Raw genomic sequence first — 21,458 nt, 5'->3', positions numbered from 1 at the left:
CTGCAAATGACTGAACTAGGCTGTATTAAAATGCGCCCCTTTATCCCGATGGATGAAAAATCAATTGCCGATGTAATTTATGACATCGTCATTGCCATTCCTAATGCTGACTTGTCTACCCTCATCAAGCCTGCAAACGAGGGAACTGTCATTACGCAAGTGCGGCGCCTTGGAAATACGCGCTGCGTAAAAGTGTTTTTCAAGAGAGATTGCATACCGTCCCACGTTAAAGTTGGACATTTCCGACATCCGGTTCGACCATTAATCCAAAATCCACTTCAATGTCATCAGTGCTTCAGGCTAGGACACGTAAAGGGCGTATGCCCAAACTTACGACTGTCTCCCCGCTGCGCTGAACCTCATGTTGAAGACGCCTGTCGGGCGACTACTCTGAAGTGCGCCAACTGCAGCGGTCCTCATGCTGCCTCGTCGAAAGACTGTCTTCGAATCCAAAAGGAGCGCGCGGTTCTCAGACAAATGGTCCGAGACAACTCGACACACAGGGAGGCAGCCGAAGTAGTCCGGCGTCGGTGTCGACGTCGGCATCATCGAAAGTCTTCAAAGAAGGCACATTCCCGAGACGCTACTTCCCACTCTTTAGCGGTTCCATCCAATAGCGCCGTGAAAGGGCCCACCACTTCTACGAAAGAAACAGAGAAGCCTCCTTCTCTTGAGGAATGGCCCACGCTCCCGACGCGCTCTTCTGCCAAGGAACCTCTGCAGGTTGTGGCCACACCAGAGCCGTCTACAGCCATGGAAGATTTGCCTAAAACTGATCAAGTAATCTCGGCGCTGCGTTCTCTCATAGAAGCCACCCGAGCGATATTAGTCGACATGAAGACACCGTCTGCTCGAAGCGCACTTGGACTATTGGACGCCCTAAGCCCAGTGCTTGAATCTCTCAACTAGGAAGATGGCTACTCACACCTCATCATTTCGTAAAGAAGTCAAGGCAGCATCCATCATCCAATGGAACGCCAGAGGACTAAAATCACGCTTTTCAGATTTTCGTCAGTTTGTGTTTACCAACGTGTTTCCAATCATCGTCATTTGTGAACCCAATTTGTCGAAACCAATAAGACTGTCGGGGTACGAAGCTGTCATGTCTTCAACGAACAGTGCGTGCAGCAAAATCATCGTCTTTGTTCGTCGTGAACTGACGTATGTTGTGCAACCAATTGCACTTCGCGATGGCAATCAGTATGTCTGCATCACTGTGAAAAAGAACAAACTCATGTTTACTCTCATAGGCGTTTATATATCGCCGTCGAATAATCTCGATTCCAGGAGATTAGCGGATATTTTGAGAGTGTGTCCTGCACCATGGGTCATCATAAGTGATTTCAATGCGCACAATCACGCATGGGGAAGTACGCGGACAAATGCAAGAGGACGCAGGTTAGCAAACATCGCCTACAACTATGGCTTTACTCTCCTGAACGACGGCAGCCCCACTTTTCTTCGAGGGGTGACATACGGCAGCTGTCTCGACCTTGCCTTTGTCTCTAACTCCCTCGCGAGATACGTCAAGTGGTTTCCAGATGTTGAGACACGAGGAAGTGATCACATTCTAATCTACCTTAACATCAAATGCTTGTCTAGTTATAGTCCATGGACGACCATTCGTGCAGTCCAATGGACCAACTTCAAATCTGACAGGGAAGATGCTTACAGCGATGGCCTACGATCTGGGTTAGAGCAAACAGTTAGGAGCACAATGCAGAACGCCACTCGCACGGTGACAATATCTTCCACACGAAACGACTTCGATATAGAGTTGGAGCGACTTTGAGCACTGTGACGCCGGGCGGAGCGTCGGTATCGGCGTACAAAATCGATTCACGATCTTAGGGAAGCCAGGAGGATGCAAAAGAAGATTCGGCGTCGCATAGATAGATTAGCGTCAGAACGATGGACAACGTTTTGCCAGTCACTAGACCATCGCAAGCCACTCTCACACATTTGGAAAACGGTGCAAGGTCTGCGTCACCCTACGGAACAGCGCTTTCCATTCAAAGCGCTCGCGCTATTTCAAAGGAGGCAAGACATCGATGTCGCAGAAGATTTCTGTGCGCAGATCGCCAACCAAGCAACTCGTCCAGATTCTCCAGTGAATGTGACGTCCCCCGTTTCCGTGACTACCACATGGACCTCCCTTTTACAATGGAGGAGCTCGAGGTGGCACTAGCTCTCTGCAGGCGTTCAACTTTTCCTGGCCCAGATGGTATTCCGTACCGAGCTTTGTGCAACATTGGGGAAGGTGCAAGGAGAGAACTGTTGAGCCTTTACAACATATCGTGGCGGGATGGCGATGTTCCTGACGACAGGAATGTAAGCCGCTTGTTACCCATCTTGAAGCAGGGCAAATCCCCACTCGAACTCGCCTCATACCGCCCAATAGCACTGGCCAGCTGTGTAGGGAAGATATTGGAACGGATGATACTAGACTGCCTGGAGTGGTATCTTGAATACAACAAGATTTATCCGAGTTCTATGGCTGGTTTCCGACGCGACCGCTCTTCCATTGACAATGTCGTTGATCTAGATTCGTACGTTCAGCACGGAAGATCCCGTAAGCGACTATCTAAAGCTTTGTTTCTAGATGTAAAATGCACGTATGATAATGTACTACATGAAGCCATTTTGGGTGCTCTTGTGGTGGTTGGCCTTGGTGGTCGAGTTTTTCGGTAGATTTTGAGTCACCGGGCTGCAAGATCATTCTTTGTGTTAACAGAAGATGGCCCAACTACGCGACGCTATACTTCAAAGGGTGTTCCTCAAGGCCGAGTTCTTAGCCCTACGCTATTTATTCTTGCACTAATTGGTCTTGCTGAATACTTGCCAAGTACTATTAAAATCTCAATATACGCAGATGACATCTGTGCCTCGACTTCGTCAGTCGCACGTCCTCAGATACGTTCCCGGCTTCAAAGAGCAGCAACTATAATGGCCAACTACTTGTTAAAACAAGGTCTCAGCATATCACCAGAAAAATGCGTGCTGATGGCCTTCACTCGCAAAGCAATGACCCCTTATGTTATATCAATCGGCGGGCAACCGATTTCTTACGCCAGAACCCACCGGTTTCTGGGCATAATTATTGATAGAAACCTCTGTTGGAGTCCGCATGTGGCCTATATGAAGAAGCGTCTGACCGCTATTTCTCAATTGTTCAAGGTTCTGGCGGGAAAGACGTGGGGGATGTCGGTAGACGCAATGATGGAGCTTTACAGGGCCCTATTTCTCGGTTTCCTGAGATATCGCTTGTCCGTGCTTAGCAATACCTGAAATACCAATGTTCGTGTTCTACAGGCAGTACAGGCCCAAGCACCGAGAGTGTGCCTTGGTCTGCCCAGATGTACGTCAACAGAGGCAACAATTGGAATTGCTGGCGACTATCCGATGCAAACTCACATTGTTGTAGAAGTCCTGCGAACGCACATCAGACACTTCGCACGTGCTCCCTGTCATCACCTTGCACTGTTGCCTTCGTTCGCTAAAATGATTGTGAAGTACAACGAGAAACTTTCCTCGGGCATCACTCCTGCATCTAAACCATCAATACCCCCTTGGTGTCTTATTCGACCCTTAGTGCATCTTAGTGTACCAGGGATCCGAAGAAAGTCTGAGCTTTCATCGCCCGTGCTGAAACAACTGTCTCTTCTTCTTTTGCACGAGAAATATTCAGACAGTGTACATATATATACCGATGGCTCCACGAACCGCCAGTATTCGTCAGGTGCAGTAGTTGTCCCAGCAAGAGGTGTTACGATCAGCTTTAGGACTGACCCCTCCACGGCATCTACAGCAGCGAAACTAGCTGCTTTGCGCGCTGCACTTTGTGTGGTCGATCAGGAACCACCGCAAAAATTGTCGATTTTCAGTGACTCAAGGGCTGCCCTACAATCTGTGCTCTCAGCACTGCGTCGCGAGCCACACGAACAGCTTGTTCTTGAAATTCGATGCCTTCTCCACACTTCACACGAGAAAGGGCATCATGTGACGTTTAAGTGGCTGCCTAGTCACTGCGGCGCCATAGAAAACAAACAGGCCGATACTGCCGCGCGGGCAGCTTTTGAAGGAATACGAAAAGAAGCCATACCACTTTCTCGGACCGATGCTGCCAGTAATCTTCGACTATTTGCGTGGAAAATCACGTTTTCACTATGGTGCCCACCAAGCAACGAGACGAATCGTCAACACCACCTGTCCTCTTTGATGACTCTCCACATGCCCACTGGGTTCGACCGAAAAGAAGCCACCCTTCTTTTTCGCTTATGGCTATAGAGTGGCATTTACAAACTCTTAATTCTTTGTCATAGGAATGGCGGACAACGCTCTTTGCGATGCCTGTCATTGCGAAGAGACGCTACACCACATCCTGTGCGACTGTCCGTTGTATGATACCCAGAGACAGTCACTGGCATTCATTCTTGCGCGCATCGACAACAGCCAAATGTCTGTTGACACTATTCTGTCAAGTGCCCGAGGGAAGACATTGCAAGAGAAGGTGACAAAAGCTCTGTTGATATTCCTACGCGACACGGACTTGAACAAGCGGCTGTAACAGCAATGCCACACACCGCGAAAGACAAGACTAGACAATGACTGAGTGTGCGCGCGTGTGCTGCCGAATGTGCTGTGTTTATCCCTCTTCCCTCTCTGCTCTCTATCTTTCATCTCCCCCATTCCCCTCCCATGCGCAGGGTAGCAAACAGCTTCCTATAGGCTGGTTAACCTTCCTGCCATTCTTTTCCTTCTATTTTTCTTCCTTAATTTCCCTTCCTACTCTCTGGAAGTGGTTTGACACACAAAAAGTTCGCAAAGGCAAATTCATGCCAAGAATACTGTTTTATATTGTTTCAGTGAAGAACAGACAGTACCCAAAATGTTAAAGATAAAAGCTCTGCGAGTGTAGCCTTCCCACCTAAAAAAGCAAGCAATATTCTGGCATCCTTGGCGTTCTCCTTTGCTTGTCTGAATTTAAATTATTGTGAATGTTTAGGCACCGCGCTGACATACGTTGTCTACCCAGCTTCAACTCAAGATAACTTTGACGCGTGGAGAGAACTGCGAGAAGCTGCTGCTTGCGAACTGTTCAAGTACTTCATTTGAAACTAATGGAGGAGAATTCTGACAGCTGGTTTCTTTGTCTGACACCCAGAAGATAAATAAGCCAAGCAAGGTATAGAGTACGATAACAGTACTGTTTAAAGTGTATTGCATTTGTGGCGCAGCTGGGGAGAAAAATAAAGTGGACGGAAAGACAACTTGCCGTCAGCAGGGATCTAACCTGCAACCTTCACATTACGCACCCGGTGCTTTCACCAATTCAGCTACGGTGGTAGTCGTTTTGCTCACTTTGTGTGGTATTTATGCTCATGCAAACTCTACGAGTCTCGTTCCGGCCGTTGGTCAGCAAAAAATTTAGGGCTCACTCATGAACCACACCTCTCCCATAGAGATCACTCGAACTCACACTTACCCCTGTGTTTCTTCAACCACCCTCATTCAGACGTGGACTTACTAAACGTTTCCTCACTCGAACTCAGTCGGACTCAAGCTGACGAAAACATTACTCACCTGAACTCACCCACACTCATACTCACGGCTATATCTGACTAAGAGTGAGTCAGCTCATGAGTTTATTAGCTGTTCATCCGAGGCGTCAATACCTTTCAACTCCAACATTTCGAATAATCGGGACTTGACTTAATGCTTTGATCTCGTATTTTTAAATATGAGTTATCAGTTGTAGCGCCACTAAGAACATTTTCATTGAAAGGGATGTCTAACACGAGATCTTTTTACTAAGCCCTTCCTATGAAAAAGAGTGGAGAAAAAGTATACCCACCTCACTCCCTGAATGAATCGCACATCTATTTAAACAATATTGAGCTGGTGAATGAACGCTACATTGTTGACGTTGGAGTAGACGTAATTAGTATAAACGTGACCTGACGTAAGGCTGATAGTGATGCTGAAGCTAAGTAGATAGGACAAGAGTTTAGCAAAACAATGTGAACATCAGTTTGACTCATTCATGAAATATACCTCACCCTTAGGACTCACTCGAACTCGGACTTCCTTAAATTTCTACAAATGGCACTCATTCGGACTCAGGCTGGCTCAATCTGAGTTTGAGTGAGTCCTCTTGATGAGTTCGCTGGCCAAGGGTTTTGGCAGAATTGACGCATTCAGGTAGTATGCGAGGGCTTATTGGTTAAATGTCCATGCGTTAATAGTTTACGTATTACGTGACGCCAGCTGGCGAAGAGAAAGTGCTCCACACTCGCTGTCATGGCAGCATGTGTCGCTTACTAACACTTAGAAATACCCTACAAAGTGGACGTGCGGACGGATACCACCGTAGCTCATCGGGGAAGAGCATCGGGCGCATAATCGGATGGTTGCAGGTTTGGTTCCTGCCAACGCCAAGTTGTATTTTCGTCCACTTTAATTACTTCGATTTATTATCACAATGCCTACAATACACATAAAACAGCGTAATTAACGTCTCTGATACTTTCCTTGGCTTCATTAGGTGCGAGTATTTATTTGAAACTGGACATTGAGACTGCTTAAAGAGCGAACGCACTTTACTCAACTTACGTCTTTCCTTGCAGCTCATTAGCTGCTCCGCCTCCAGCCCATTGTATTGCACGCTAACTGTTACTAAGTTTTCATTCTTGCGCCACGTTATTACCTTAACAAGGAGAAGCAAACACGATGACGCAGGCCTGACACTTACACTGGACGTGCAACCGCAAGAGTACCTGCCGACCAGCACTGCCATGGGTTTCTTGGTTATGGTGCATGGACGTGGCTTCAGGGCTGATGCGTGCGCCGACTCCGTCTTCGCACAGCCTGGTTACATCACATACATCGGCCTGATACAGGTGTGTACTGGCGTACACTGAACTAGATAGCATTTCTTATTGTATAGCTTGTTAATTCTTTATTCATTATTAATTATTCAATTGTTAATATAATGTAAAGTCTTTTGTAGATACGTGGGCGTAGCTTTCTTTTACAAGGAACTCGAATAAAGTGAAAGAAAAACTTGCCATATTTCACGTCGTAGAGAAAGCCACGTCTACGTACGCGCCAACTCGTCATAAATAGAACGATGGAGAGAAGGCAATGGCTGAATTATTCTTTACTTGTTTGCAAAGAATATATTGTGAAATTTAGTTCGTAAATGGCATATTGGTTGTCGCGCCAAAAAAAAAAAAAACTGCTATAGCTTCAGTTAAGCGGGAAAATTCAGAACACTATACTCGTGGCAAAAAGGTAAGAAAACAAACGATTGCGAGAAAAACCTCCCCTAACGCATGCCATATCGGTCATTGGCTCCTTGCTTCAGTGCCCACGTATGCACGTTATCTGGTTAACGATTAAAATACAGCAACTTTGCTTTCCACAATGATGAGACAAATGAAGGCATTCCATTATTCCTCTCGTGGTCAGATTCGCACTAGCATTTTCAAGAAACCACGTAGTTTAGTACAAACGATTTGGCTTGCTGCATTCTTTTTATTGCATTCTGTCATCTAAATGGCGGTCGTCAGAGAGGGTTAAGGTCCTAAAGTTGTGCGTCCGCAAGTGAATGACATCACCTCTATATGAGTCACCATAGCCGCGTGAAGTGCTACCACCTGGGAGCTATATGGTCTGCTGACATGTTTTCTGTCTTGTGATGAATGCGCTTTTTCTAGTAAGTTGCCCAACACACGTTTTCTTGTCACTCATTATGATTGTGGTAGAACGGTGGCAGGGAGAACAATATGACGGAAATATTCAGATGTCCAACAACAAACCAGCCGTGTGAAATGTCAAAATTAGCCCGTTGTGTGTCAAAACACGCTCACAATAGTTTATCACCAAAGTGTTGGCTCTAAAATTTAACTCAGTTAGATCACCCAGCAGTATCACCGAGGCAGTATTATTGCACACATGCAACAGCAAGTTCTCATGCAATCATGTTTCGAACGGAAATAACCGGTGATTACAATACTCCCTCATGCAGCTGTTCTCGACACTATGAGAGTAGCATGGTTTTAAGTGTACTGCGCTATGAGTGTACTGCAGCTATAAGTGTACTGCGCTTTGCGTTCCGCAGAACGCGGAACGTAAAGTAAGGGACGGAATTCAAGAATGCATGCGTCATTGTAATTCATCCACTCTTGTGCTAATCATTGGCTTGGTCACGCAGCAGGACAACGCAAAACGGACGACTGAACTAGAGCATATTAATGGCGCTCTGCGTATTACATAGCTGAGTTCATTCCGCAGATGAGAAATTTGCAGATAAGAATGCATAATGATCCATGCAACGACCTACGCTCACAAAATTAAATCATCGTCAATCATCATCATCATGATAACCTATAAAATCTCGACGAATGTTTCTTTCTTGACTTGAACATGAATGTTGGTCCTCTCGCCCTGCTCATCGAAACAGCGGAAAGCACAGAACTGCTCGCACTTATAAATAGAAACTGTTGGTCTTGTCATCAGATTGATCTTTGATCTTTTACGCGACAAAGTGTGTGTTGTGCCGATAAATATTTATTTCTTCCTTTTTTATGTTTAAGACTAGCTGTCTATACTGTCCATTCATTGCGGGGGGCAGCTGTTAGAAGACCTGCATCTGATTATTTTTTACATATATTTTTACTTAAACCCTTCAAAGGCTTTCCTTTCTCCTTCTCCCTCTCCATGCATAATAGCAACTGACGAATATACTTTGCCTGAACACTCCGCCAAAAACAAAGATGTCTCTCTCTCTCTCTCTCTCTCTCAACGGCGTGCAACACTGGTGGAGGATATTCAAAAAGCTTAATATTATGGGCCTAGTAGCCAGCAGTGCTAGTGGTGAGAATTATATTAGAGAAGTGAGTTGGGCTAGCTAGTGCGTATGGAGTACAAGCATAACTAATTAACAAAAAACTTGATTGCTGCAAGGCTCGAAGGCTATTCATGGCAATTTCATTTTTTTACGGTATTTGACGGTGCTGAATCATATAGTTGAAGATAGTTTTTTTTTTACTTCGGGAACAATATGCCCAGCAGAGTTTAGAGTGATTAAAGCTGATGTGATTATCGCCGAATCGTAAGCACCCATCTACAGGCATCTCAATTGTGAACCTTAGCCGACAAGAACTTGCCTTAAAAGATTCGAGGACACTATTCACGAGAATATCCTCGATTTCATAAATCCATTGCATTAAAATGAGAAAATCATCCACATATCTCAACAACTTAACTACGAATGTTTTGTCGACGCACGCGTGTAGTGCCAATTTTGTAAAAAAACAAATGACTTAAAAGCTGCGCAAAGTGTGAAACAATACAACGACCCATTTAACAGAGCCTGGTATCACCATTAGAATAAAAATAGTGTAAGAAAAGGATAATTAAAATCTAAACATTTTCATGAAATTGTCATTACAGATCCACGAAATGCTCTGAAAGGCAACATGACCAAAATTTTTTACGCGTCGCCTAAGCCCACTGCGTCTATTCACTTAAGGCTACATAGCAGGTGCATAGCACGTTCGAAAAGATTTCGGGCACGAAGTGTTTGAAGTATATGCACTTGGGACAGAACGACGAGCTGCATCCGGGGCACTGCATCTTTGCTTGAAGGTGAAGTGAATAAGAGCGACAGAAGACAAAAAAATCACAATGCCTGAGAGAGCATGAAACAAAGTTTTCCACCATGCAAAAGCTGATTATTCAATAAATATAACCCCTAAAAGATGAAATATTCAGGGCTAATTTTTAAGTTAACTAGAATCGTATACAAATGTTTAATTAGAGGACTAAATGCCAGGGAGCAATCAAATGAGCGTGATTCGCCTCCTTAGCCTTGGCCGCCTTGGCACAGAAAGTTGTCGCCGAGTGGAAGCGCTTGGAGATGTACGGGAGCACGCTTGGTTTAAGCGCAGGTTTCTGTTTGCAAAGGTCGGAGATGTCTAGAGGGTGTCTCTGGAGGGTGTCTCTGCGAGGGTGTCTGGAGGGTGTCTCTGCGGAGGGTGCCTCTGTGACTATCTGCGTTTTGTTTAGCAAGAAGTTCTGTTCGTTGAGAATTAACGTAGAAACAGAGTTAGCATCACTTATAGCTGTGGCCTAGCATTAAGCTAGGGGCAACCTAGAAACGACCAGCAGCCCTCAGGTAAGGCGTACCTTGAAGCAACCACATTAGTCTTCGCAATGGCCCAGTTTTGCAGCGGCAAGCCGCGGCTTACTTCAAGCCTCGTCAGTTTTTTTCTGTCTATTTTTACGTTTTCTCGTCTTTTGTGAACATCCCCGCCTTTCTCTTCTCTCCCTTTCTATTTCAGCGAAGGCGCGCAGCTCTTCCAGAGCCATATCAGCCTCCATGCAGAGACACCTGGCCCAGCAGGCTCAAGTACTATCTGCAGAACACCACGCGCTACACTCGCGAAGTACGCAATGCTTTCTAAATCTCATGTATATACGCACTGTATCGAAAGTTCTTTTCCGGTGCAAGTTACTTTCAAATTATCCGAACATAAACAAAATTATTATCACCACAGCTGCCTTATGACTATGCCAATATGCTATTAACCAAATACTGGGGTCACACGTTTGACTTCTGGCCTTGTCAGGCACCTTGAAAACATGGCGGAAGAGAAAAAGGCACAGTCTCACACATTCACGTGTTTGCTGTGTCGAGTACGTCCTGGATAGCTAATTCATTGGAATAGGCGCCACTCTCACTGCCTTCACGACTCCGCAGGAACCTCATGGTACACGCCAAGGAGCTGATAAAAGTAAACCGAGAACATCTATATGAACAGCTTTGCTGACATAAGACGTCAAGCTGTTTTGAAGACCGATGGCTAAACTATCATTCACAAAGGACGGTGCTGTATTGAAGGCGATGACGCTTATGATAAAAGCAGTGAGTACTCGCTGTGATCGTCAGGCACTTTTGTTTAGAGAGGGTGCTTAGTCAATGTATTCAGCCCTTTCAAGTTAAATGCTCACTAAACTTTCCTTAAAATACATCTATCTTTTTCATGTTTTTATTGTCACGACTAAATCAGCACAAAGTTGATTGTTTAGGCCAAAGTAACAGTGATCAAAAAGTCGCGAGAATTTTTTTTTTTCTAACGGCACGTTCGTGTTGCCTTTGCAGGCCCGTGCAAGAACCATACATGAGATGAAAAATCCCTGTAAAGCTGGAGCCAACATTTATGCGAGTGGTTCTGTATTCGTAAAATCAGCAAATTAAGAAGAGAAGAACATCTGTAGGGGCGTTGGTTACAGTGACACATTGTCCTTTTCAAGTATCCATCTGCTCCTCAGCTTCTATCATGCATGTTAAGAATGAAGGAAGGCAGTGTAAATTGAGGGGCTCGTTTTGCTTTTCAAACTCACGCCATATCCTGTGACACTCCATATTTTATTCTAAAATTGGAAAGGAAGTGATACATTTTTTGTGAGAATTTCAGTAATCGTTTGTGAATAGCGTGTAATAATAATTATTCTGCAGTGATAAACCAACTACAAATTGTAACGAGCTACCGAACATTGTAGTGCCTTCATCGAAGCAATCGGCAACAATTAACGCAGTTCATTGAAGTAGAGTACAGGCACACATGACTGCGCAAAAGGTTCGGTTGATCCTTTGTGAAATGGAGCTGGCCATTTCTTAGCCGCAGGCCCAAAGAAGAAAAGGAGAAAAGACAACAAGATAGAATAATTTAAATTGTTGGGGTTTAACGTATCAAAGACGCCGTAGTGGAGGGCTCCGGAAGTATTGACAACCTCGGATTCTTTAACGAGCACCTCAATCTAAGGACATGTACCTGAAGCATTTTCGCCCCCATCGAAAATGCGGCCGCCGCGGCTGGGATTTGACAACGCGACTTGCTGGCCAGCAGCCGAGTGCCTTAGCCACCTGACCACCGTGACGGGTGAAGAAGTAGAGAGAAGGCGGCGAGGTTAATCAGGCAGATGCCCAGTTTGTTATTTTACACTGTAGCAATAGGAAAGGGGAGAATAAAGATGAGAGATATGGGAAAGAGAGCGGGCGAAAACAAGTTGCGTCCTCGTATATGGACAGTGGACACGGCGCCTGAAGGGGATGCAAAGTACAGTAATAGCTTGCCTTACGACGTTAATCTTGCTGATACGGCATAACAACCAACAATAGACGTCTCGATAACTCCATATAGTGAAAGCTTAAGTACTTCCCGACAAGTGCTCTTATCAATTTAATTATATTTGCCAGCCTGCTGATGGCTAGCCAGTCGCATGAGCAAATTTATCGAATTTCAACGCAGAAAAACACTGGGACTGCGTTCGCCAAGTTCGTGCTATCATGGACCTGCCGTACGTGCAACAATACTGCTGCTGTTCACGGTCCTGCGTGTGAGTGTTTCTCGACCGTCCATATTGCAGCGACTCGTTTGATGATACCAAGGCCGGTTGACATTAAACATCCGCTTTAATAAACATCCGGTGACTCTGACTATGTTCAAACAGCTGCGTCACTGAATCACAACATTGAAATACGAAGAATGAATACAACACTTCACGAATAGAACTTGGATGTTATAAATATCTAAATATGTAAGCATCAGAAACTCCTCTTGTTGTATCGTGAAAGTAGCCCGATTGTTCTAGTTATCTGTACTCATTATGGCCTTTCCCACTCTGGTGGAATACTTATAGTAAGTCGTCAGAACTTTGGCGCGCTATTTTCCCGAACCGCCTAGGTTGCTGGTGACTAAAATGTGTGGAAGGGGCGGCCGTGAGCCTGCCGTTTGGAGGTAGAAGAGGACAATGACGATCGCGGGTGCGCTCAGGGGCACGCGACAGACGCTGGCAGCGGGGGCCGAGGCTTAGAGAAATAAACAAGGATCCTGGTCTGTCACCGCGTCTTCCCTGCGGGGTTCTGGGCCGAGAAGCCCATACAACGCCATCGATTGCCTCACAAATAAATGAACGAATCACATGTAACGAATCGTTTCATAAAAATAACAGGTTGGTTGGTGTATTTTATTAAAGTTGTTGCAAGTGACGATTCTTTTTGTTGCAGGATTTCTCATTGTTTCATCGCAATGACTTGACGGCTTGGACATTTTTATGGCTCAAAACATTCCCGAATTGACTTTCTCAGTAATTAACGAATGACATCAGTATAGAAGTTTACTGTCTGATAAATAGAGTACAGCAATGTTTCCGGACTTCATAGTCTGCTGACGTTATAGAGTTGCCGATCACGATTCCCAACGGAAGAATTGCGCTTCATAGCGCATGCTTAAGCTTATGACGTGCGCTGACCTAACTTCTGTCGCCCTGTATCATCCCTCACCGTGTATAAAGCCTATACACTCGTCGGGACAACAGAGGAGAGAAACCGCTTGACGCATGTAACTGTGCTTGTTCTCGGCGAATTCGAGAAGTTTTTGCAGCAGTCTATTTGTAAGGCATAAATTCTGTGGCTGATGATGTTCGATCGTTATTTGGAAAATAGATTCAGGACTCCTTCAAGACTTCCTTTTCACAACTTGAGTGTTGACGACTACTTTTCAAGAACACATCGAGCACTGACTTGTGCGCTTTCGTTTTTCCACGCAGTGATGTCGACCATTACAAGGAACTCTCATTCGCCGCCATCCCTCAGGTAAATATCACGAAAGGGTAACTCTATCGCATGGGTGACAGAAACTCGTAACACAATTATTTGGGCTTTCTGTACAGACAGGATTCACTAACGTGTCTGAAACCTCCGCACGAAACAAGTAAACTTTGTGACGTCGTGTGTTAATGTTATCATTGTATCACTTGCGAGTTTTCTCGCTATTTACGCACAGAAGACAATGAAAGTCTGGCCGTAGCGTTATCCATTGAAGCACGTTAAGTGCAGCACAATTACGCTGCATTTAAGCCATCAAGGCCGCCATATTGGTGTACCAGTATGCTATCAAGCTGCGGCCATGACGTAACGTGCAAACTATCTATGAAAACATTATTGCACATGATCTGTTAGTACCAGCACGTGTCATTGAATCCTTAGAGCTTCAAAGTAGCATACTAAACCACTAAAGCGAAATCTCACGCAAGTGTTTATGGGAGCAGATATGTGTGGGCTTCAGAAAACATGGAAATTGTAGTGAGCCAGAAGCAGCCAAAACAACCAGGATGATATCGTAAGAAGCAATAACAGCCCAGAGGAATTCGACATCCCACCAGTAACGACAGGAAAAGTAAGGAAAGCCACAGAAAAAAATGCAAAAGGCAAAGCTGCTGGTGAGAATAAAGTAACAACAGACATGCTGAAAGTTGGCTGAGAAATCGTGTTAGAAAAACTGGCCGCCTTATATACGAAGTGTTTATTGACGGGAAGAGTACCAGAGTCTTCGAAGAACGCCAACATTCTTGGAATGTATAAGGAAAGAGACATCGAGGACTTGAAAAATTACGGGCCGATCAGCTTACTTTCCGTGCTCTACAAACTATTTACAAAAATAATAGCTACAATAAAATTAAGGAGACAATAAAGTTAAATAAACCAAACGACCAAGCAGAATTTCATACAGGCTACTGCACAATAGGCCATATTCACTGAATTATACAGGTAATAGAGAAGTGCGCGATATACTACCAAATCCTATACATAGCTTTCATAGATTATAAGAAGGCGTTTGACTCAATCGAAACATAAGTGGTAATGCAAGTACTACGGAATAAGGGCATCGACGAATGCTACATAAAAATAGGGGTAGAACTCTACGGTGTATTAACAGCCACCATAGTTCCCCATAAAGAAAGCGCCAGAATCACAATAAAGAAGGGTGTAGTGCAGGAAGACACGATCTCTGCAATGCTATTCGCCGCGTCTTTAAAGAAGGTTTTCAAGACCATAGATTGCGAAGAGTTAGGGATAAAAGTTAATGGAGAGTATCTTAGCAACCTGATATTCGCTGAAGACATTGCCTTGACGATTAGCTCACGAGACTAATTACAGCTCATGATTACTGACCAGGACACGGACAGTAGGACAAGTAGTCGTTCAGCTTGGGAGCCGAAAAACGAGGTGGACTGCTTGCAAGCGGAAACCAAAATTACTTTATTCGCTCTTCCCAAATGCGATATGTACGTTTGGTGGACTGGAGTGCCTTCTTGTGGCCACATGCTACAAGGAACACTGACAGTGCCCTCTACATCCCTCCTTTTGACATTTTATGGGGCAGGTCCTTAGAAGTTCAAACGTCGGGGTAACCTCACTATACGACCACTGCGAGTCCGCGTCAGAGTTTCCCGTGGCGTTACTTCTGATAGCACGGGTTCTTGCGGAGCTTAAGGTTGCAAGTTCTCGGGAGGGGCTGGCGGAAAAGCTGCTAGTTGGGCTGGACTCGTTTTTGTCGAATGAGGCACCAGGTGTCGACGATTACGCTGAAGAACGCCCCCGGTCGCCTGAACAAGGCAGGACCGTGGACGCTGGGCCAAGGAAAGCATCAATTGCAGGCAGCCTAAGTAGGTGTGTACGCTGACGGTCAACCACATGCAACGTCTGCACTGTGGCTCTGTCGCGCCACTACGAATTTGCTTTGAACGTACCGTACGTGAAGAGTCTGTTTACCAGGGCCTAAGACTTCCACTTCCACGGAATCTAGCCCCCATGGTCGACCTGGGAAAGACGGCGAGGCCACCGACGCTTCTGCGCCAGGGTCTCTCTTAAACGCGGCCAGCTGTCCGTTAACACGTATTTCCGTGTACCTTGCTCGGCGTGAATTCACGTTGTGAAGTTCGATAAATCGGAGCAGGTCGTTTCTGTTCTTCTTCATATAAAGTTCGGCAAAATGTTCTACCTTTCTGCAATAGTGGCTCACCGATTTTCCAGTCGGGCAGTCTTTGCGAGGGTGTCTCTGACGCCCTTAAAAGCGGCACGATAGCGCAGCCGAGTGTTCAGAGTGTTAGCGAGAATAGGACGAAGGGGTGGGCGTATCATCTCGACGAGCCGAATCGATGTTCAGCGTTTTAGCAAGGGCGTTATCCACAATCAACCTTTTGTGGGATAACCACTCTTTCTCTGCGTCCTCGTGGATGCGGGCATGGCACAGCGCTTCTTCGGTGGTAAGTTTTGTGAAGCGGCATAATTGATCAGACAGCCTCTCGCCACTTACGCCCACGACAAATCTGTCACGAACAAGATGGTCCTCGACAAGCGGGCTGTTGTAGCTACAGCGCTTCACCAGGTAACGCAACGCCGTGAAAAAAAATCGCCAACAGATTCACCTGGCTGCTGAATGCATTGGTGAGAACGACAACCTTCGTATATCTCATTCAAGGTGCACGAAGTGCGAATCCAATTTTTATTTGACAGATCCTATACAGTAAAGAAGTGTCCATACCTAGGCCTTGTCGCTGGCATTGTGCAGGCCGGCCACGATGGCGTAGTCTTAGAACATTGCAATCCACGTGGGCCATTCTCCTGGGTTAGAAAACGTGAAGCTTGCTGGAGGACGCATGCCAGATACGCCCGCCTGAACGTTGTTCGCTTTGGCTTCGGTGGGGGTTAATATCGCGTCGTTAGGCATGTCGGATTAATGGTGTGATCCCACTTCTGACACTATGTTCAGCGCGGGAGCCGAAAAACGAGGCGGACTGCTGGCAAGCGGAAACCAAGAGAACCTAATTTCCTGTCTCAAAATATCATATATACGCTCGGCGGACTGTAGTGCCTCCTTGTGGCCTCATGCTACAAGGAAGACGGGCAGCGCCCTGTACAGTTGTAACCATGGAGCCGAACCATGCGAGCGAAATAACCAGAAGAATAGGGATGAGCTGGATCACATTCGGCAAGCATTCTCAAATCGGGAATGGCAATCTGCCACTAACCCTCAAAAGGAAGGTATATAACAGCTGCATCTTGCCGGTACTTGCCTTATGGTGCAAAAACCGTGAGACTTACAAAGAGGATTTAGCTTAAACTGAGGTTCCGTGGTTCGCACTCGCAAGCGTGCTACGAAACTCTAGGCCTTGAACCGAGATACTAAATGACACACTCTACACAAACACTCGTTACGAAGAAAAAATAACGAACAACTGAATTCTTTCCTTACATAAATTCGCAATGGTTTTAGCTCATGAGGGGACCAGCCACATTGGCTTACCGATGATGTATGAAAATTGAAGATTGCCTTGAATTTTATCTCGCGAACAGCTAAGGCGCAGGAGCTTTGGTGAACAGGGGTGTCGCTGGTTCAAAGTGTTCTCAAGCTTTTACAATTGTATCAGGTTTAGGTCACGCGCCTTGTGCGGCGTTCTTTATTTCTGTATATGGTGTACACAGTAATCTTATATCCATTTTTACTACTGTTCTAGGATTTCCACAACAACCAAACTACTATACGGAAAAGGTGCGTTTTTCTTTTTGAGCACGCTGTCGTTCTTGTTTATGTGGTTACCACTCCAAGAACGTTACCACTCCAAGAACACTTCGTTCTTGGAGTGGTAACGCACACCGTTTTTGTGCGTGAGTATGTGATTGTGTTGTGTGGGCGTGCATGTGCGCGTGCGCGTGTGTGTTTATGTGTTAATACGTGTGCGTGCGTGGTGGGTGTGTGCGTACGTGCATCCTGCTTCCCTATAGGCACACGTAGGTGTCATCTATGTCTTAATACGGGAGTCTTCATTACATTTTACGATGCACAAATAATAACCAACGTCTACATAGCAGACCGTATTTGTGAGTTCAATTAATGTTCATGCGTTCCGCACGCACTGAGCAATTTTATTACGAGCGCACTTATATGGGCACTCTCAACGGGTTTTGGCCATCGCCGTCACGTCACGTTTCACATTCAAACTATTAACCATCCCTCCCCCTCCCCTCCCCATTTCCACACACCGTATGTTCCAACCACGGGTCATAGCACTCGAGCAGGAGCGACAAGACATGGCTTACGGAGAGACGAAACGAGCCAGCCCGTCTCCTTCACTCGGAGATGGGCTGTCACTTACATCACCTCACTGGGGAAGCATGTTGTCGAAGCAGAGAGAAAACAAGGAGAAAACGTGGGGGAGGCAGTTAATTTCGTCCTCCTCGACTAGCTTCAACACTAGCTCAGGAGGGAAGATGTTTGATGTTCGGAATGGGTCCCCTCGATGACTCGAGTGCACGGTGGCATTGCGAAGGAAGAGCCGTAGTCCGGTGAAGAGACGCTTTATTGCAGCCTCAGGCTACTGCCCGAGTCCAAGCCCGAACCTCCACTCTTCCATTTCAGATTGAAACATCCTCCTTTCAACCCTCGGTCGAACAAATGGTCTTCACACAAGCCAATCACGCGTGTGGCCTCGCATTGCCTCAACCAATTGCAGAAACACTTTCATAACAGACACTGCACTGGTAAAAACACCATTACCAATTACAACACGCAAAGGGATAGGTTCTACGCGTGTGACACTCTCTCCCATGCCAGGCCGTGCTGCCTTCGTCGGCCGACTTCCGTCGGCGGCCGTTCTCACGCTCGAGCCCCGTCAGCTTTCTCATTAAATGTTGCTTCGTAGAAGCGTCCTTAAGAGCGGTGAGTACACTGTTGGGCTCTGTGCGCTTACCAGGTGTGCATGCGACAGCGAGGCGCCCCGTCATCCTAACAACACCAGGTAATGAGGTACAGCGGGGGAGGTTATGCTCGTCTCCCTGCCGCAGCTATTACGTCTCGGTGAGTCAAGTGGTCGCGTCTTAGCGTCATTCTCAATGGCCCGCGTGCATGCCAACAATGGCATAAACACAGACGGTGGCGCCTGACCTGCCTCTTGCCAGACGCTCTTCCGAGTAAGGCTTCCCCTTCTAGTCCCAAACGGGGGCGACCTTGACTGCTCCGCTCGTGTGTGTGAACGAAGAAGTCTCCTTTCTTTTTCGTGCTCGCGTCTTCCGCGTTCGCCTTCGCGGAACCGATCAGCTTCGTTTGTTTACGGGACGGGAGCTGGCTACGCGCTCTACATCAGCTGCATTAATTGCGCTACACCCAACACGCTGGTAATTGGTGCCTCATACTAACTGGGACATTCGAACCGCAACTGTGAACTTAGAGTTTGGGGGCACGGTTTCCAACGCTCGCACACACTGTGTCTCGTTATCTCGGCAGCCATCGGTGGGTGGCGCACATATCCTTTGAGGTGCTGCACTTTCAAAGCGAAGAGACGGTGCGAAAAGTGTCCCTGGAGCCCCGTATTATCTCGCACCAGCATTTCGTAGAGTCGCGTGAGATAGCATTCGAAAGAGTTAGCTGCCAACCTCACTCCATATAACATTGCTATCACAATCATTGCTACGCCCTCGCGGTGAAATCGTCATTCTATTTTATAGCCTTTTCAGTTAAAAAAACAAAGCAAAGGAAAAAACTATAGCAGCTTCGCACTAGTGCTGTCAAGATTAAATGAGAAGCGCAGATGGGTGGTCTTACTTGTCTCGAATAATTATCTCTTTCTTTCTTCTTGTTCATTCCGTCTCTCTTTGTTTGTTGTATCCCTTTTTGTAGCTATTTCTTTCTACCCATTTCTATTGTATTCTATTTATTTCTATCTCGCTATTTGCACTTTTATTTTTCTGTCTTCCATTTCTTTCTCTTTCTTTAGTTTCTTCCTTCTCTTTCTTTGTTTCTCTTTATATCTCTCCTTTTTTTGTCTATCGGCCTTGCTCTCTGTTTTTCTAATTGTTTTTGCGTCTGTTTTTATTTCTTTCTTTCTTTCTTTCCATATTTTTCTTTTCTGTATTATTTGTCTTCACTCTTTTTTTTTCGCTCTCTCGTGATCAACGTATTTCCGTATTATTATCTTTTACGTCATCATTTCCTTAACTACTTTCTATATTTGTCGTCGTCTTTTTCTCTTACTACCGTTCACTACCATGGAACGCAGCACTGGTTTTTTTTTTGTGTGTGTGCGCTCCTTTCTATCTCCCCGTCTTTTAATCCCGCATTCTCCTTTCCCAAGTGTAGGATAGCAAACACAACGCGCGTCAAGTTAACCTTCCCGCCTTTCCTTCCTCTTCTTTTCTTTTTCCTTCCAGTATTTTTTTGTTTCTTTGTGTCTCTTTCTCGCGTGTTTGGTTTCATACAACTCTGGCACCTTCTCTATAAGTGGTGTTGGGGCTTGGTGACCCGCCAGTCGCACGTTCGATCCCGCCTGCGGCAGTCGGATTTCGGTGCAGGTGAAGTGTTTGCCGCCGTGTACTGTGCGACCCTAGTACACGTCAAAGAGAGAAACACCAGCCGGTGAATATTTCCCAAGCCCTCTTCTACGGCCCACTTCATAGATATATCGGGGTTTGTGGCGTGTAAAAGTCAGGATACCATCAGTAGACGTTGCACAATACCTGGGCCACATACCCTGACGAGGAGTTTCCCGGTGACATCGCACAAGCTACGGTGAGCTGTAACAAATTCGCTCCTAAAGAATGTCCCTTGGTTTTCAGTGGCCTAGCGGAAAGTAAAGAAAGGGAAAAAAGAAGGAGTGAAAATGAAGGATGCTTGCTACACATCTATGAAGGCAACTCAATACTGCACACCATGCTTATGCCGTTCCCGTCTATCAAAAAGCGTGCAGTGTCCTCAATGTAGCAGAAGTATAAATGTTACGTAGTGGGGAAAATAACGCTTTTACTCTATTGGACACAAAGAAAAGAAACCCTTTGCTGGAAAGAAAAACATCTTAGAAGGCATTTCCTAAGACAACCACTCAAGTGCAAACAGAAAAGAAAGAGGTCCTTTCAGAAATGTGCATCATCGCAGCGCTTACAAAAAAGCCGAGTGAGTTGAAGGGCCAGATTTAGCGAAAATTCACAGCATGCACAGGAAATACCAAAAGTATGCACAACCTTTCGTTCTTGTAGAAGAATACAAAGTCCGTCCAAATCCACCGTGGCGGTCGCATTTCGAAGGAGGTGAAATGATGAAGGCGGGTGGACTATTCGGTGTACTCTAAAGATGGTGAAAACTTCAGCAGCTATGCATTACGGCGTGCCTCAATAGATCGGCGTTTTTGCACGGATTCTTCTTCTTTTTCTTCTTCTTCGCTTGTTTGGGTCAGTTCGAGCCAGTTATCTTGATTGAGTGACGTGAAATTTCTCCGATCCAAAAATCAGAGCCATGCGCTTAAACGTAGAAAAGTGTCACTCCTAACGTCGGAAGTTCGGTAGCAACAGTAATAGGAGAATAGTTATGTCGCAAGGGCACATGAACGAATGCGATAGCAACAAATTGGTGATTCACACGACATAAAGCTAGCAACTAGCTCCTTTATAAAGCGATCTGGCATAACAAAACGCTGCCGTAAGGGAACGTGGCCTTGGCAGTGAAAGAAGTGATGTTCCCGTTGTCTACCATTTCGATCTAATAACACAATAGTAAGAATAAGAAACTTTTGGGTACAAGTGGCACATAATAAATCTATTGGTCCTAAACGACAGAAAT

At 45.7% G+C, this 21,458-nt stretch overlaps 1 protein-coding gene across 2 annotated transcripts in view; it reads left to right on the top strand.

The window, feature by feature from the left end:
* LOC142786872 (uncharacterized) overlaps positions 1-21,458 on the top strand; it is a 76,215-nt gene that overhangs the window by 42,308 nt on the left and 12,449 nt on the right. Inside the window, exons 2-6 of one of the 2 annotated variants that reach the window (XM_075884569.1) lie at positions 6,739-6,899; positions 10,347-10,451; positions 12,318-12,405; positions 13,618-13,663; positions 17,368-17,402. In XM_075884569.1, the coding sequence (XP_075740684.1) occupies positions 6,795-6,899; positions 10,347-10,451; positions 12,318-12,405; positions 13,618-13,663; positions 17,368-17,402 (379 nt within the window). In that variant the 5' untranslated portion in view covers positions 6,739-6,794. The remainder of the gene's footprint in view (positions 1-6,738; positions 6,900-10,346; positions 10,452-12,317; positions 12,406-13,617; positions 13,664-17,367; positions 17,403-21,458) is intronic. The other variant, XM_075884572.1, reaches the window with a different exon arrangement.

Source organism: Rhipicephalus microplus, chromosome 2 (assembly GCF_043290135.1).
Source record: "Rhipicephalus microplus isolate Deutch F79 chromosome 2, USDA_Rmic, whole genome shotgun sequence".
Taxonomy (NCBI): domain Eukaryota; kingdom Metazoa; phylum Arthropoda; class Arachnida; order Ixodida; family Ixodidae; genus Rhipicephalus; species Rhipicephalus microplus.
This window is presented reverse-complemented; position numbering and strand designations above follow the sequence as displayed.